This window comes from Fistularia commersonii, chromosome 15 (assembly GCF_037954325.1).
Source record: "Fistularia commersonii isolate RoL2024-O1a breed Wild chromosome 15, RoL_Fcom_v1.0, whole genome shotgun sequence".
Classification (NCBI taxonomy): domain Eukaryota; kingdom Metazoa; phylum Chordata; class Actinopteri; order Syngnathiformes; family Fistulariidae; genus Fistularia; species Fistularia commersonii.
In genome coordinates this window covers 6393041-6409537 of record NC_141298.1, presented here as the reverse complement: position 1 = coordinate 6409537, position 16497 = coordinate 6393041, and the positions used below count along the sequence as shown (strand labels likewise).

The 16497-nt window shown below is 39.3% G+C and overlaps 1 protein-coding gene across 2 annotated transcripts in view; it reads right to left on the bottom strand.

The window, feature by feature from the left end:
* The window catches only part of adck1 (aarF domain containing kinase 1), a 98401-nt gene that overhangs the window by 34018 nt on the left and 47886 nt on the right, over positions 1-16497 (bottom strand). For both annotated transcript variants that reach the window (XM_086160541.1, XM_086160542.1), the window contains exons 5-7: positions 5220-5378; positions 3883-4041; positions 2520-2636 (exon numbers count right to left, since the gene is read on the bottom strand). In XM_086160541.1, the coding sequence (XP_086016667.1) occupies positions 2520-2636; positions 3883-4041; positions 5220-5378 (435 nt within the window). The remainder of the gene's footprint in view (positions 1-2519; positions 2637-3882; positions 4042-5219; positions 5379-16497) is intronic.

The following is a 16497-nucleotide window of genomic DNA, read 5'->3' as shown; positions in this document are numbered from 1 at the left end:
GCATAAAGCTATTATGGGCAATGTCGCAACTCACTGTGAAGGCCGCTTTTATGGCCACATTGAATTTTTTACACATGATTATCCGTGAAATAATTTTTCGTGGTGTCGGCAGTCGGTACGCCATTTAATATGGCAGTATACATACTGCCTTATTTGTGCTGTTTTCATTTAATAAATGAATTGATTTATTTTTAATTTGCAGCTGACAGATGTGCGGTGTTGTTGTATCCAACGGCACTATTAGACATATGGCCGATTTCGAAATGAATGTCACAGAATGTTCACGAAATCCTTGCGTGAATACTGAATATTCAATCCCTTCAGTCATATTTTAACTCATACGATTATTAATTTGAATGTAAAGAATAATAAGACGGTACGAAAAAAAAAGAAACTTTGGTTCCGTTCAGCTCTCAACACACGGCTGAGTCCGGAGGAAAGTCATCCATCTTGTGATTACAAACACAGACACAGTCCAACCAATGCCAAGGCCACTTAATACTCCTATCCATCCTGTTGCTCACTTTGCAAGTAACTCACACTGTGTATGTGTGTGTGTGTGTGTGTGTGTGGGCATGCGAACGTGAGCTTTGTGGTGTTCCTATCACTCTTACCTTAAAATACTCTGATAATGTGTCTGACACATATTTAGATATATACTGTATGTCTCCAAAAAAAATCTATATATTGATTGCGTTTCTCACGATGTGTATCTTATATAAAAAGTTATATAAATGAATTAAAAGCACTTTTTATCCATCGCAATGTTGCTTTGTTTAAGAAATCACTTCTGAAGGACAGCTTTGTTGAAGCGGGAACGTGAGGTGAGTTTTATTTGACTGCATGTGCAGTTGACTGCTCCCGTCATGTCAGACAGTAGAAGTTGATGACAAGATACTTCACTTTGGATTTCAGTATGGTTGTTTGATGCCATTTGGATCCAGGAAAATTGTGGCAGACCTAGCATACTTGTCAGTACTGTCAAAAGTATTAGCGGGACTTTGGGTTCTTTCCTTATCACTCAGGTAACACGAGGTCCGATCTACTGTTGTTGTTATTTTCATAGACGTCACCATGTTTCTTTGTTGTCATTCTTCGTTTTGCTTGAATATATTCTTCTGCTAAAGGTGAACGAGAATAATCTTGTTAAACACTTCCAGGATTGATAAAATTATGCAATTGGGTGGATTTAAGCGGATGCCTGCAGTAGCTAGCAATGAAGTTGCATTTCCATACTGAAAGTGCTATACTGCTTGTTGTGTCCATCCAACTATTCACTCATTTACACGTCCGGGCAATCTGCCCTATGAATCTCCTGTGTTGGGAGGAAACTGGAGAATCCCATGGAAACATTTCAAATCCAATTGCAGACTATTGGGATCCAACCAGGGACGTTCTTGCTGTGAGGGAAAACTATCCCAGGACTGATGGAAACATCAAGTTCGATCATAAGAAATTAACTACTCTCTGTCTCGATTTCAATTTGTTTTAGAATGGATCAGAAATTCAAGATTTTTTTTTTTTCAAACTCTGTTGCAATTTTGATTTAGGGGTTTTAAGATATTTGGGGTCATCTGCTTTATATCACCACTTCCTGTAAAGTTCGTAAGAGACAACAAAGTAAATGCCTTCAATATCTCAAAGAATGAGAGAAAGTGCTAGTTTACAGCAGCGATAGCAAATATAACCCTTCTTAAGGTACTCAATAGATGCTGAAGGTATGAGACCTTCTACAATAGCATAATCGTATACATAGTTTGGGATTTTCAATACTGTTTTAGTCAGGGAAACACCCGGGTGACGGTAAAACATCCGTTTAATAAGCAATAGCTGTTGTTGGCCACAGCCACGCTTACTGTTCACGCCCAATTACCGGTAAAAAAAAAACTGTATTTCTTGCTCCCTAAACCACACTCATAAGATTCCCAGCAACCCCAAAATCACACGTAAACCAGCATCAACATAAACCCCAACATTTGTGACTCGCTACAATACTAACCAGTGGCGATATGGTGGTGCACTGGTTAGCACTTCGGCCTCACAGCACGAGGGAACCTTGTTTTTTGATTCCAAGGGGATCGTTCTCATTTCCTCTGGGTTCTCCGGTTTCCTCCCACAGTCCAAAAGCATACAGTAGCGTTAATCGGAAGAAAATTGCCCCGATTGAGTGAAAGTCTGTCTGTATATGTGGCCCTAGGATTGACTCTGCACCACCAACCACAATTGCCCTGATTTCACTCTTAATTTATTTAATGCCTGTTACATCTTGTCTGTTTAGCACCGTTAACCAAAACAAACTCCTTGTAGTAGTAAATTTACTTGCCGATTAAAGCAATTCTGATTCTGACCAGCGACAAGTCCAGGGTGTACCCTGACTCTCGCCCGATGACAGCTGGGATAGGCTCCAGCTTCCCCCGCTACCCTGAGTGCAGGATAAGCGGCAGATGATAGATGGATGGATCGATAATACCAACCAATTTCCCATTTACTGAGAGATCTGCTTGCACACTATTAAGTACCTTGTTGACATTAATGCCATGTTTCTTCATGTACTCAATGTCATTGACCTGGCCGCCCTCAGCAAACTCCATGGTCAGTATCCTCTTGGTGGACAAGTTCCAGTGGATCATCGGAACCTAATGAAAGATAGAGTGATGGAGAGACAGAAAAAAAAAAGGGACAGAAATGTAATTTTATTTATTTTGCAAATATATTTACAAAGAATTCTCTAGAGTGAATAGTTTGGTTTTTTTTTTGCAAAAAATTGTTCAACTTTAAAAGTGAGGACGCTTAAAACGACAGGTTGATGATTTGATGCTTGAGAGATAAGAGACCAAAATTCGGAGCTCTGTCGTGGGGAAATGAGGATTTGTGATGCTTCAACACAAATCAGGCTTAACAGGTAAAACGCAGAGCGAAAAGGAAACGATTTTGGCCAATGTGGAAATTTATTTTTACATTTATTTCACATGAACACTTCCATATTCTGAATTCCTTTTTAAACTGATGAAAAATACAATTTTTATCATCATTCCATAAATTCTATGACAACGGTCAACGGTTTTGAGCCTTTTGTTATAAATGTTAGCTGCCTTTATCTAATGCAATTTATTCAAGAACAACTTAATTGGAAAAAGGCTAATTGTTCCACATTTGTGAATTTCCCCTTAGGGATGAATAAAGTACCTCCCGACTAACAATCAGAAGTCATATAAAGATTTAAAAGATATATCTCTTAAAGATCACCGAAAGATGGACATAACAATTGGCTATGTATCTAGGCTAGCCGGAGACAAATACGATTATTTAAAAGACAATTGGCAATAAATTAGCTTTTAGTCCTCTCAGTTATGAAGAAAACACAATTAAAAATACAAAAAAAAAAAATCAAATTAAGGAAAATAATACAATACGAAGGATGTTGCAGCTCTCGGGGTATTAAAATCAAAGAAAGAAAGTCCATTTCACATTCAACTGAGCTAATAAAAGTTCTCAAACAGGCATATTAAGAAAAAGGACACCGTGGAAATTAAATGATAATGGACATGGAGTCGAACACTGTCTAGTAAAGGAAATGATTTGCACTGTTCTGTGAACTCTGTTCCATTAGAATTTATGAAGAGGAGACAGACAGCACAAAAGAAACTGTCACCACATGGTGGAGAAATATGACCTCCATTAACTGTGTGCACTGTAATTTGAAATATTGCGGGCTCAAATGCAAACAGACATTTTTCAGTTTATTAACAGCTATTTACTTGCATGTGTGTACGAATTGGATTGACGGATAAAAAATATTTATCCCATTCCCGATTCCTATAGCCGGGCTATCGGAATGAAAAGGGAACCGATGCTGCTGAATGAAGGTAATTATGCAGGTACCTTGAGAAAAGGGAAGTGAGAGAGCATTCCAGACACCTTCTCCGCGTTGTGTCCTTCGTTCAGGAAGTCCAGCTCCAGTGGCATGTTTTTCTTCGCTTCCTCCACCAGCCATATGAAGGCAAAGTCTGGAAAGAGCCAGTGGACCGCCCTCACCAACACCTGCCGTGCACAAATCAGAGCCAGCGTCAATAAACGGATGGCTGGTTGAATGCGGCCCTGTTTTTCGTTGGCAAAAATTCGATTTCCCTTTTATTTGTTTCAATGAGTTAAACATAGGACCAGTTTAAAAATAATGTCTGGAAAACCAGTGAAGCAAAATCAGTTTACCTCAAAATAAAAAATAAAACAACAAATAAACAAACAAACAAATAAATAGATAAATAACTAAATAATTAAAAAGCTGGCATATGTATCAAGGCCTCAAAGACCATGGGGATGTTTCTTGGTTCCAATTCCTTAGCCAATATTTTATTTTCTTCTTATTATTACAAGCATCATTGTCATTATCATTGTTCTTATTATTGTGATTTTTATTTATTGTATAATAATAATAATTATTATTATTATTACATTGCCCTTTTTATCATCTGCATATTCATTTCATTTATTGTTATTATCATCGTTAATATTGTTGTTATTACTTCGAATGTCTGAATTTATTCATATTTGTTATTTTCCACAGGGTGCTTTAGCTTTTTTTTTTTTTTTTAAAGATCAGTTGGAAATAACCAGTTAGTCGTAAACCAAAATATTTAATGTTCTTTTTCCCCACTGGTAAACTTGTTGAGTTCAAGTTACAACATTAATATCATCCAATGGTGGTTCTGGTTGGATTTTGTTTGTTGCTAATTGTCTTTTTAAAATGACTTTGAAAAACTTGGAGTATAAATTACCTTTGAAAACACAACTGTTGAATGAAGCTGCATGACCCTTGTAGTCAGACGGGTCAGGTTACAATTACCTCTCCATTCACTATAATTCATTATCTATTTTTCCACATGTAGTCCACATAATCTACGGATAAAGAAAATAAAGAAATTAAATGCTGTGTCTCTACAACTTGGATACGTGTCCTAATTATATTACTGTATAATTAGTTTGCAAATTGTGTATTTTATTATGTCCATCACTGTTTGAATGTGAATTGAAAAACCGAGCAGCATCAGTGCCAGTTTTAAAAATTGTGATTCTCCCTCTGTGTTTTTTTCCGCAGAATTTCCCTTTTCCTGATATGGCAATCGAAAGAGACAAGGTTGTCGATTAAATTTTTTTTAATTGGAAGATTAATTGATCTATTTCATATTATTTTAATTAAAATTACAAGGTCACACACTCACCTCCATTACCATGATGTCCTTGGAGCTTTGTCTCTGGACTTTAGGGTGCTGGACCTTGACAGCCACTGTCCTCCCATCCTGTAGCACTGCCTTATGGACTTGCGCTAGGGAGGCGGCGCCCTGTGGCTTCTCCTCAAAGAAGACGAATAACTCTGACAGCTTTTTTTTTTTTTTTTTTTTTGGGGGGGGGGGAGAAGAGGGCGGGGGAGGGTCATTGAGTGACATCAAAAAAGTAAGAAGTAGCTATAAATATATTCCCCTTTTCTGATTTACGATTGTAATTTTGATCTAAATTGAGAATACTAAAACTATATGCTATGCATTAATTCTAGACGATGGTCTGGCAGAAGGGAAATTAAAATTAATGGTAGTGTTATTTGTTTTGCTTTTTCAAGTCACTAATATAGTCTTAATCTGGGGTGCACACACTTTTTCAGCATATGAGCTACTTATAGAATTACCCAGTCAAAATACCTACTATAAAAATGCAAAACATATATTTATAAATAAATATATTGAGAATTCTTTATATGTACAATATCTGTTGGTGTAACTTGCATAACTGTATGAACCCAAATTGCACAATGCAACTCTACATTTTTTGTCACTACCTTACTCTGATGACTTGCACTGAATGGAATCAGTCAGGGATGTATAGTATGGACAGTGGCTACTGATAGCCAGCCTCAAGCACTTCCAAGCACTTCCAAATGATCATCAGTCATGGTAGAAAGGTATTTGGACTTAATGATCTTCATGTGGGAAAAGGCTGACTCACATAAATAAGTGGAGTCGAAAAACCTTACCTCATGTAGGGGTACTTTTCCTGTGTGAATAAGTTCCAGAACTATCCATTTTAATACGCTGTATTTAGTTTAAAAGAAATAAACCGGAGGATAACGGGTAGCTCGCTAGCTTTGCAGCACTTAGTGTTTTTATATGCACATGTGACCCGTGTGCCAGAAAGGGTCAAATGTCCGACTGGCTGCCTTATACATCAATTAAGTGACAAACTTCATAGTGAGGATGGATAATAGGCTAATTTTTCTGTTTTTAATACCATGCGATCTACACACAATACCTTTGAGATCGACGTATTGGGCACCCCTGACCTAGATCTTATTTCAAATGTAAGCTCAGGTAATGACATTACAGTTCCTACCAAGTAATTACCCCAAAATGTTTCTACTTCCTACGAAAAAGCAACCGATCAAACTCCTGTTTCCAATTTTTTTACATGTTTTGAGTATTTGGGAAATTGACTCTTACAACACGATCACTCACTTTGTCCCGTATTGTACATCCATGCAATCACATGATGAATAGTAGTATAGTGGTATACGGAAAAAAAAGCTGTGTTTTCATAGGAATGAGGATGTGAAGTTAGTTGGTATGAGAGAAAAGGGATGCACAGTTAGATGGCGGAGGTTGATTCGCTGTGGTGACCCCTGAAGGGAGCAGCCGGACAGAAAAGAAGACATTTTTAAAGAAATAAGATGATAATCTCGGCTCATCTTCGGACTGGAGAAGGGGAGGGACTGATAGCTGAAATTATTTTTGCCATTATTCCATTAAGGCTGATTATCATCAGCACGGCAGATGGTTGAAAATCACAATAACAGTGGTTTATTGATATATATTTTGGGGGAAATGGGTAGACTTTCGCTGAGTCTTCTGTGTGGCAGAAACTTTAATTTCTTATCCGCTGAACTCGTCAGACATCTACTTTATTTTACACATGAAAAATATAATCTCCTTTATAATCAGCAAGACACTTGACTAAGATCCTCCGAACCAGGGGTCTCAGTCTTGCGTCCCCCGGAATTATATTTTGTGGCCCATAACCTAAAATCAAAACTTGGCATTAGTGCGGCCCTGCCTGAGTTGTTGTCCTGGGCGTTTAATATTTTTTGACACTTGTGTGATACCATAGCTCAGGCTCATGACAACAACACGAATGAGCAACTGTGGTCACTTGTAACATCTTTCGGCACTGTCACTGACTGAAGGGGAAATATAGCCTGTCACCCAGCCTCAGTCGTGTCTTTTCAAAACCTGCCGTGAAGAGAAAGGTCAGCAATGAGCACAGATAATTTCAGGAGAAATGGGAGATTTTTGTGTGAGTGTGTGTTGAACCCAGGGGCACACAGACATGTCTACCGTAAAATAAAAACTTCTGGGCGAGTCGGAATAGAAGCTGCAACGGCAAAAAATAGATAAATGAATAAATATATGTATACATATTTAGGCCGCACCTGTCTATAAGGCACATGTGAAATATTTATACAGAAAGATGCTACAGACAAACTTTTTTTTTTAATTCTAATTAAATACATCCATAAATATGTACTGAAAATGCTTTTTTCTAAACAGTGCCTGTAACACGGCTGATGAAAATTATTATTAATACATAGCACGAGGTGACGAGTTCAAATGTATTGGCCGCATGAAACTTGTTAGCCCAAAAAAATCAAAAAATCAGCCGCATCATTGTCTTAGCCAGTGTTCACAGTGTGTGAAAAAAGTAGCAGCTTATAGTCCGGAAATTACAGTAATATGCATGGATAAAGTTGCGGTGTACAAAGAGTATAACATCGGATGTCATTACTCAACTAGACATGCTGAGGAGAATGCAAAATACCAGAGAGATGAGCGAGAGGACTGAGTTGCCAATCTTAAAACATATCTACTGAGGCAACAATATTTTCTCAAGAAATCCAGCAAAGAATAATGCGGCAGTCAGAGCTAGCTAAGTGGTGAGTGAGATGATTGCCAAGGGAGGAAAGCCATTCAAAGATGCCGAGTTCGTCACATAGTACATGTTACAGGCCGAAGGTATCATCCGCAAAAGAAGGCTCAGTTTAGCAATATCAGCCCTTCGGCCAACATAGTAGCAAATTCTCAATGTATACCCTGTTTTACCTTCAAACCACCATGTAATGGGGAAAATATTTTTTTATGAAATGATGCTTCTGTGTGAACTATGCTTATTATCTGAACAATATTATGTGTCCACTGCTTGATCAACTGTCTGCCTCATAAACAAGTCCAAAAACGGAGTATTCTTCCTGTGCTGTGCGTACTGCAGCACCAGGAGTATCTTCTGACTGATGGAGTGTGTCCTTCAAGATGACGCCTCCTCTCCTGGGACCATTGTGACCCAACATCGTCCGACTGTCACTTTCAAGATGGTGCCTCCTCTTTATGCATAAAAACATATTCTTGCCGTGTGTTCTTGGCACTCTCCTGCAGACCACACTGTACTCTGTGAGACTTGTGCCTTATGGGGCCCTAAAAATAGATGCCCTGAGACCATCTTGACCACTTGTGTCATTCACAGACTTTCTTAAAAAAGCCTCCAAAATTTCCATGACAGATTTATATTAACTATGGTACCACTGATGATAGTTTGCAAAACTATTGTATCCATTAAACTGGTATGAACTGGGCAGCTTTGGATGCTTGACTCCTACTGTCTTTGACGTTTTTTGCAGTTGCTGGCTTGTCGTTCAGTCCATTTCAATGCGGCAGTCGGGTGACAAATTACGAGGACCAGGGTGTACAACAGCAGCGCGGTCAGCACATAAGGAATTCACGCTGTGTCCCGCTGTCACTTTGATTTTGCACTGCATGGGCTAAATATGCAAATAAACTAAATACACGGCGGGTAGAGAACAATTACTCTACAACCGTCAAAATACTAATACTACAATTACTATAATCATAATAATTGTTGGATTTGTGCACCTAAAACAGAGTGTGCAGAGTGTGTGCACTCTGCAGAGAGTGCAGTAACCTACACTAAAGTTGATATCCAACAAAAAAAGGCCAGAGCCAATCGTAAAAAATATAAATAAAAATGGAAATTAAAGTCTCATGTTCACTTAGGGATGCGGATTAATTGAAAAAGAATAGTAAATATGAATGAGCTGGTGCTAAAGATATGATGTGCACAGAGGGAGTTCTTCCTTATCGAATATTTCATTGGGAATAAGAATTTAAAACACTATGGAGTCAAGTGTCTCTGCCCCCTTCCTGTGTTTATCTTTTTTCTATTTGTGCCATCTTACATATGCCCAAACACACAATTCCTAACTATTTGGAGAGCAGGTTGTCATTTAGTGTGTGTCAGCAAGTTTGACTGTCTTCTGCTGCTGAACGGCAACACATAAAAATGTGGATAACCCCAATTATCAAAATATAGAAGTAAGACACATTATAAACTAAAAACCTGACATCTGGTAATAGTTACACTGCTTCTTAAAATGGTACATCTTCACACCTCCATATGTGAAAGCATAGTTATTCTTATCTTTAAACGAGGATGTGCAATAAGAGACTGTTCTTAGCTGCTTTCATGTGCACATTTAGGTCCCTGGTGGGAGTTTTAACATAAGCAGTATGTTGGTGGGCAACTATGCAGTCACTTTGACGTGAGCTGACTTGCATTGTGCTCAAGTGATTTTATGAGCCATTTATATCCGAAACCCCCCTCCTCACTTTCCCAGCCCTAAGACTTCAAAACATGGGCAGGCGTCCATTATTATTCACACAAATAACTTGACAAATGTTAACTGTGTAAAAAAAAAAAAACAGCAAACACGACCCAGACAAATTTGTGACAAAAACAGTTACATCGTTTCTAACAGGAGAGCCAAGTGATTGCATTTTATTTTCATAGACATGCACCAGCTAATATTGGCCACCATCTTCTCTGACTCTCATATAAACCCAGATCTGAATCATGCAGGACTTGCTGGGAGGCTTTACCTGAAAGATGAAGGGCATAAAGCGGAATTATGCCCTCAAATAAGAGGGATAAATTGCTTAAATTTCCTTTCAGTTCATTTTAAGGTTCCATTTTGTTGCCTCACTTGTCTGACTACATTAACCTTGTGGTTTTAGCACCAGCCAGTTGTTTGTCTGCCTATCAAACACTGCAGCGTGCCAACAGACTGACCAGTGTCTGCCACAGATATTGGGAAACCTCAATTCTCCTGGAGAGAATATTCATAAATATGATTTACTGTTTGTCTCACGCTAGAATGTGCTGTTAAAAAAAAAGCATGAAAAATCTTCTTCTCCTTTCGGCTTTTCCATTCAGGGGTCGCCACAGCGAATCAACTTTCTCCATCTAACCCTATTCTCTGTATCCTCCTCTCTCACACCAACTACCTTCACATCCTCACACTACATCCATAAATCTTCTCTTTGGTCTTCCTCAATACCTCCTGCCTGGTAGCTCCAATTCCAGTATCCGTCTACCAATATATTCACTATCCCTCCTCTGTACATGACTGTACCATCTCAGCCTGGCTTCTCTGACCTTCTGTACAAAACATCTAACGTGCTGCTCCTCTGATAGACTCATTCCTGATCCTGGCCATCCTGGTCACTCCCAAAGAGATCCTTAGCATCTTCATCTCTGTGACCTCTTGCTCTGCCTCCTGCAGTACCTCTGACACTTTTCTCCGCCCATCCCCACCTGCTTGAAGCCATCTCTTCACCTCTTTTCAACACTCTCCGTTGTTCTGGACTGTTGACCCCAATTACCTGAAATCTTCTAACTTCTTGATCTCCACTCCCTGTAGCCTCACCGTTCCACCTGGGTTCCTTCATTCATTTCTCTCCTTTCCAGCGGATACCTCCACCTCTCTAGATTGTCCTCAACCTGTTCTCAGCTCTCACTTCAGATCACAATGTCCTCTGAAAACATCATGGCCCATGGAGATTCCTGTCTCACCTCATCTGTCAGCCTGCCCATCAAAACTGCAAACAAGAAGGGGCTCAGAGCTGATCCCTGATATAGTCCCACCTCCACCTTGAACTTCTCTATTATCCCTATAGCACACCGCACCACTATCCACTGCTAGCAAACAAGTCCTGCACCAGTCTAACATACTTCTCTGCCACTCCAGATTTCCTCATTTCCACAATGCCGCTCTCTCTGGCCTTCACCACTTCTCTATTAGCATTCTCAAAGCAAATACTGTATCTGTAGTTTCTAGGCATGTAGCCATACTGCTGTTCACAAATTTTGACTTCTGGTCTCAGTCTAGTGTCCACTACTCTTTCCCATAACTTCACTGTATGGCGCATCAACTTTCACCCTCTATAATTACCGCAATTCTGCAAATCTCCCTTATTCTTAAAAATGGGCACCATCACACTTCGTCTCCATTCTTCAGGCATCTAAGATCCTGTTGAATAATCTAGTCAGAAACTCTACTGCTGCCTCTCATAGACACTCCCATACCTCCACAGGTACAGTATATCATCAGGACCTAATGCCTTTCCACTCTTCATCCTCCTCGATGCTTTCCTCACTTCACTTTTACTAATCTCTGCTACTTTGTGGTCTACAATAGTCACCTCTTCTACCCTTGTCTTTCTTTCATTTTCCACATTCATCAGCACTTCAAAGTACTCTTTCCATCTTCACATCACTCTTCTAGCATCTGTCAATACAATCCCCTCTCTATCCTTAATCACCTGGATCTGTTGTGCATCCTTTCCATTGTTTTCTGTCTACGCTCTCACCAACAACTACTGTATTTTCCGCACAATAAGATGCACCTTAAACCCTTTAATCTTCTCAAAAACCGACAGTGCGCCTTAAATGCGGTGCGCCTTATATATGGATCAACATTGAGCTGCAAGAGGTCTCGCAACTATGGGTAGCAGCCGCCGACTCCCTTCTCTCCTGTAGAAGAAGTACCACGCGGTGCGCGCTGGGATATATGACTGCGCGAAGCGTGCATTTTCATTTCCATTTGTGTGTGCGTGCGTGTGCACATCCCTGAAGTAGCAGCGGTAAAATGGTAAAAGGGAATTCCACTCCCACACCACTTGCATGTGTATTAAGACCCCAAAATGGCACCTTTCAAGAAACACGCTCACGATGCAGAGTTTAAACTCAAGGCAATCAGTCACGCAGTAGAACAAGGGAATAGAGCAGCAGCGAGAGAATTCAACATTCAACAATCAATGGTACGGAAGTGGAGGAAGCAACAAGATGACCTGCACCAAGTAAAGAAGACTAAACAGAGTTTCCGAGGAAACGAAGCGAGATGGGTACAGTTAACCTTCTCCAGGCAGATGTTGCAGATTTGCGACAGCCAAATATCAGATTTTTCCTGCAACTACAACTTAATTTGAGCCTGAGAGGGTTAAAGGGAAAACTTGAACAGGAGGCTGTTGAACAGAAAGCAGCAAGTGGAAGTGTCTCTACAGTCACTATTCGAATGAAGGCAACAGCGCTAGCGAGGGACATGAACATCAATGAATTTAGAGGCGGTCCTTCTTGGTGCTTTCGTTTTATGAAACGCTTTGAACTGTGACAAATTGAGTTGGAAATACATTGTTTTCAACGAAGGCGGAGCAAATACCGGTAAGAGCGACCGGTTCATACGGTACCGTATTGCTAATGCACTAACTTGTTTTGGGAGTGAACGGAGTTGACAGAATGTGGTTTGTATTCTATTAATAAAGTTTGACTGACTTATCTGACTGTTTTGTTGACATTCCCTTTAGCGCAGCTCCATTTAGTGGATGCATAGCGCAACCCTAGCCACTACTGTAGCTTCTATTATATTCGTCTTATAATGCAGTGCGGCTTATATATGACATTTTTTTTCAAATAAGCCATTCATAGAAGGCGCGCCTTATAATCCGGTGTGCCTTATGGTGCAGAAAATGCGGTACTTTGAAGTCACTGATCTCTTACAGGTTACCTTGTCTAAACAAGATGTAGTCTACCTGCGTGCTCCTACCTCCACTTTTATAAGATACCCCACATTCCTGTCTTTGCTGGAAAAAAGTGTTAACTGCAGCCAATTCCATCCTTTTTGCAAAATCTACCACCATCTGTCCCTCTGCGTTCCTACCCTTATACCAAATCTGACCATCATTTCTTCACCCCTCTATTGCCTGCACCAACATGCCCATTGAAGTCTAAAAAAGTCTTTCTGAGGGAGAAGAAAGAAGTGGGAAATTGCTTGCTCACGCACACAACTTCCTAAGCATTTATCCGAGCTAAGCTGCTGAAAGAGCTCACAGGTGTGAATTTTGAATAGACACTAAAGCCAAACACCATGCCTACAGTTTTCTTTCACAAGCATGCAAAAGTTCCTTGGGAAACAAGTGAAGCCAGCTAGAAGAAACACAGCAGGCAGGAGAAACCCGATGTTCTTCTCGGGGACGTCAACAACCCATTACTGCAGAAGTAGCATCTGATGGTGAAAGACTGGGCATGTTTACGGAGGAAGCTGATGACAAGTTACCCAGTCAGTCAGCACAGCAGTCCATAAGTCAACAGTGAACAGCCAATGACAGAAAGTAGAACCCCTCACAACAAACGCTCTCTCTCTCTGTTAGCATAGCAATGCAGTTGCCACACGCACATCAGTGACATTTGCCAACTCTTGCCTCTTTGCAACTTTGTTTGTCTTCACTTTGAAGCTCATTTTGACTTTTGTCTTCAGCGCTATCCTCCCAACTCACATCTCTCTCGAGTTCAAATGGGAAGGGCTGCACAAATGACATGTTTTTGCACCGTATGCTAAAATGAATGGGGCTGAGCCCAGACCGACCTTGTCATGTCACGACTCAGGCAGCATTGCAATATAAACAACAATAGCTGCTTGCGAGTGAAAAGGTTTTTTTTTTTACAATTTTATACAAACTAAGATATGTTGAGTGAGTTTATTCTCATTTTCATGTAGCCGGTACAAAATTTGGTCAAATAGGACAACATCATCTAGGTAACGGGATCCCTTTTAAAGTCTTCTTTGCATGTTTTCACAACAACAGAGTAAACTGACTTCACATTTCTATCAATATTGTGCATCACATGGCATCACGCAAAGATACCGATGTGATTGATATCATGTTGCAACGAAAAAAGGCATAAGTCTAAATCACACCAGTCTACCAGAACTGGGGTCCGGAGTATTCCTCAGAAGGAAGACAACCAGCTTGCATTAAAATCCAACCCCCCCCAACTCTGATATCTGCTACCATTGCTATCAGATCAGCTGATGTACTTCATTCAGGAGGACGGAAATAATTACGGAGGGGGGGTCTGACAAGATCCTCGTGTGCTGTAAGCATAATTTTCCTTAGCAGAATATGGAACTATGAGTTAATTGACTTTCCAGATGAGCAGAACAAAAGCCATGGGAATGTTTGTGTAGAAGAACCACGCTGGAGTAGATAAAGCGCCTCTTTAATAACAGCTGACTATACAGTAAGAGGCCTATTAATTATATGTTGAATAAAGGCTTGGTTTGATGCAGCTACAGTAAATATGCTTATCCACTGCTGGCTGTTGATGTGCTCAACCCACCCACAGGACATACACACACTAATTATTGTGTGGGTTTTAGGGTTAAAGAGGACTCCCAAGGGACTGGAGTTCATTAGAACAGTCTCATTGTGTGCTTTAGAGGCTCGCCAGCTCCCTGAGGCTGGATACAAACCTTTTCACTTGATCACTGCCTCAATGCTGTGTCCCCCCACATGTAGTGTTCAGGGAAAAGGACTTCAAGAACATTAAAATGTCAAAACAGAGTCAACCTTGAGCACATGGATTTAATCTTTTCAATTTTTTAAACAATTACATATCGCTGCTACATAAACCTGTGATTTATGACCAAGCATTTGCTTGTAAGGTCACATTGACCCAATCGGCTCATTTTTTGAGTCCATGCAGGTGTTTGGACCAGATGGAATGTAAAGTTGGATGGATGTAGAGTCACTCCCGTGTCTTTATCCTAAAAGGAACACTGTCTTGACCTGATTTGCAAGATCGTGGGGAAGGAAATATGAATTTGCGTTGTGCGGATGCTAGATTTTGACCTGAATGGACAACCGGAAATTAAAATTTCTTAACTCATTCAAGGCAGTTCACAGTTTGAGGCTGTTCCCCAGATTGCGTACATAAGGATGTGACAAATGACAAACAGGCAGACACAATGTCTTCGAATTAGCCAAATAAATCCATAAATTAGCCACGTCATTGTTTAAGCCATCGTGTTCAAAGCAGGTGAAAAAGGTAGCAGCTTATGGTCCAGAAATGACGGTGATAAAAACTGCTGCACAGCTGTCTCTGCATGGTAAGCTATTGCATATAGCCAAAGAAGGAAGACAAAGAAGAAACTTTTTTTATTTAAAAGAAATAAATAAATACATACAAATTGAAGTTAATAATATGAATCCTACTTGGGTTTCATTAATAGTTACACTCAAGCAGCTGCAGTCCTGAGACCCTGTGCATTCCAGATAAAATGAATGTTTCTGCTGAGGAAATATCTCAACAGGATTCCTGAAGCACGAGTGTTTTTTATATAAAGCAGATATCTAATGTTTGTTTTCAGTTCTGCATTTTTATCCCCAGACTTCACGACAGAAAAATTCAAGGACTTCCATTTTATGATACTTTATACTGGCCCTAAACATATAAACTGACCATCAATCTGAGAAAAACCAGTGATTGGGGATTGTGGAAAAAGCTCTCATCTTGGGGGGAATAAGGGTGCTTAAATGTAAAATAAAATATATTTCTTGTTCTAGAAAAAGATGCATCTGATTTAAGAGCATGTTTATTTCTGGGTTAGTTCTCCACATGCATTATATGGTGACTACAGCAGTAAAAGGTTCTCCTTTTACAAAGCTATTAAGGTGCCTTGAACTGTTTATACTTATGGAGAAAAACTGCAGTCATATTTATAACTACTATAACTGCATATGTATATGTTTCCCCCTGTTTTTCCTTCTTCAAAATATTCAATAGCTTGGTCTTTGAAATACAATTATTAATTTATATAATTAATTTGGAAAACATTTACTCCGATTTATAAAGTCATTGTTCATTTACAAAATTTAAGCAGAGTGTTTTCATGGGTAAAAAAAATGTTTGAGTAATATATGCATTATTTATTTATGATATAATAATTTATTTAAGGATAAAAAAAGATGCTTAACAGAACAATTCATCTGAAAAATGTTCTTTCTCATCAACTTTAAAGGTAGCAGAAAGTAATATGTAATACATTTTTACAAACCAACATATATATATATAAGAACTCAAGTTGAATCTAGATTCATTGGTACAAAGTCAATAAAGATGTATTAGAACATCCATTTTCCATCAAAATAGAAAACAGCATCACATATTTTGTTTATTACTTAAGGAGGGAGGATAAAATAACTTGAATTGTTATTATGTTTTTATAATGTGTTACATAATGGTTTATGAGTTTATGACTTTTTTTTTTTT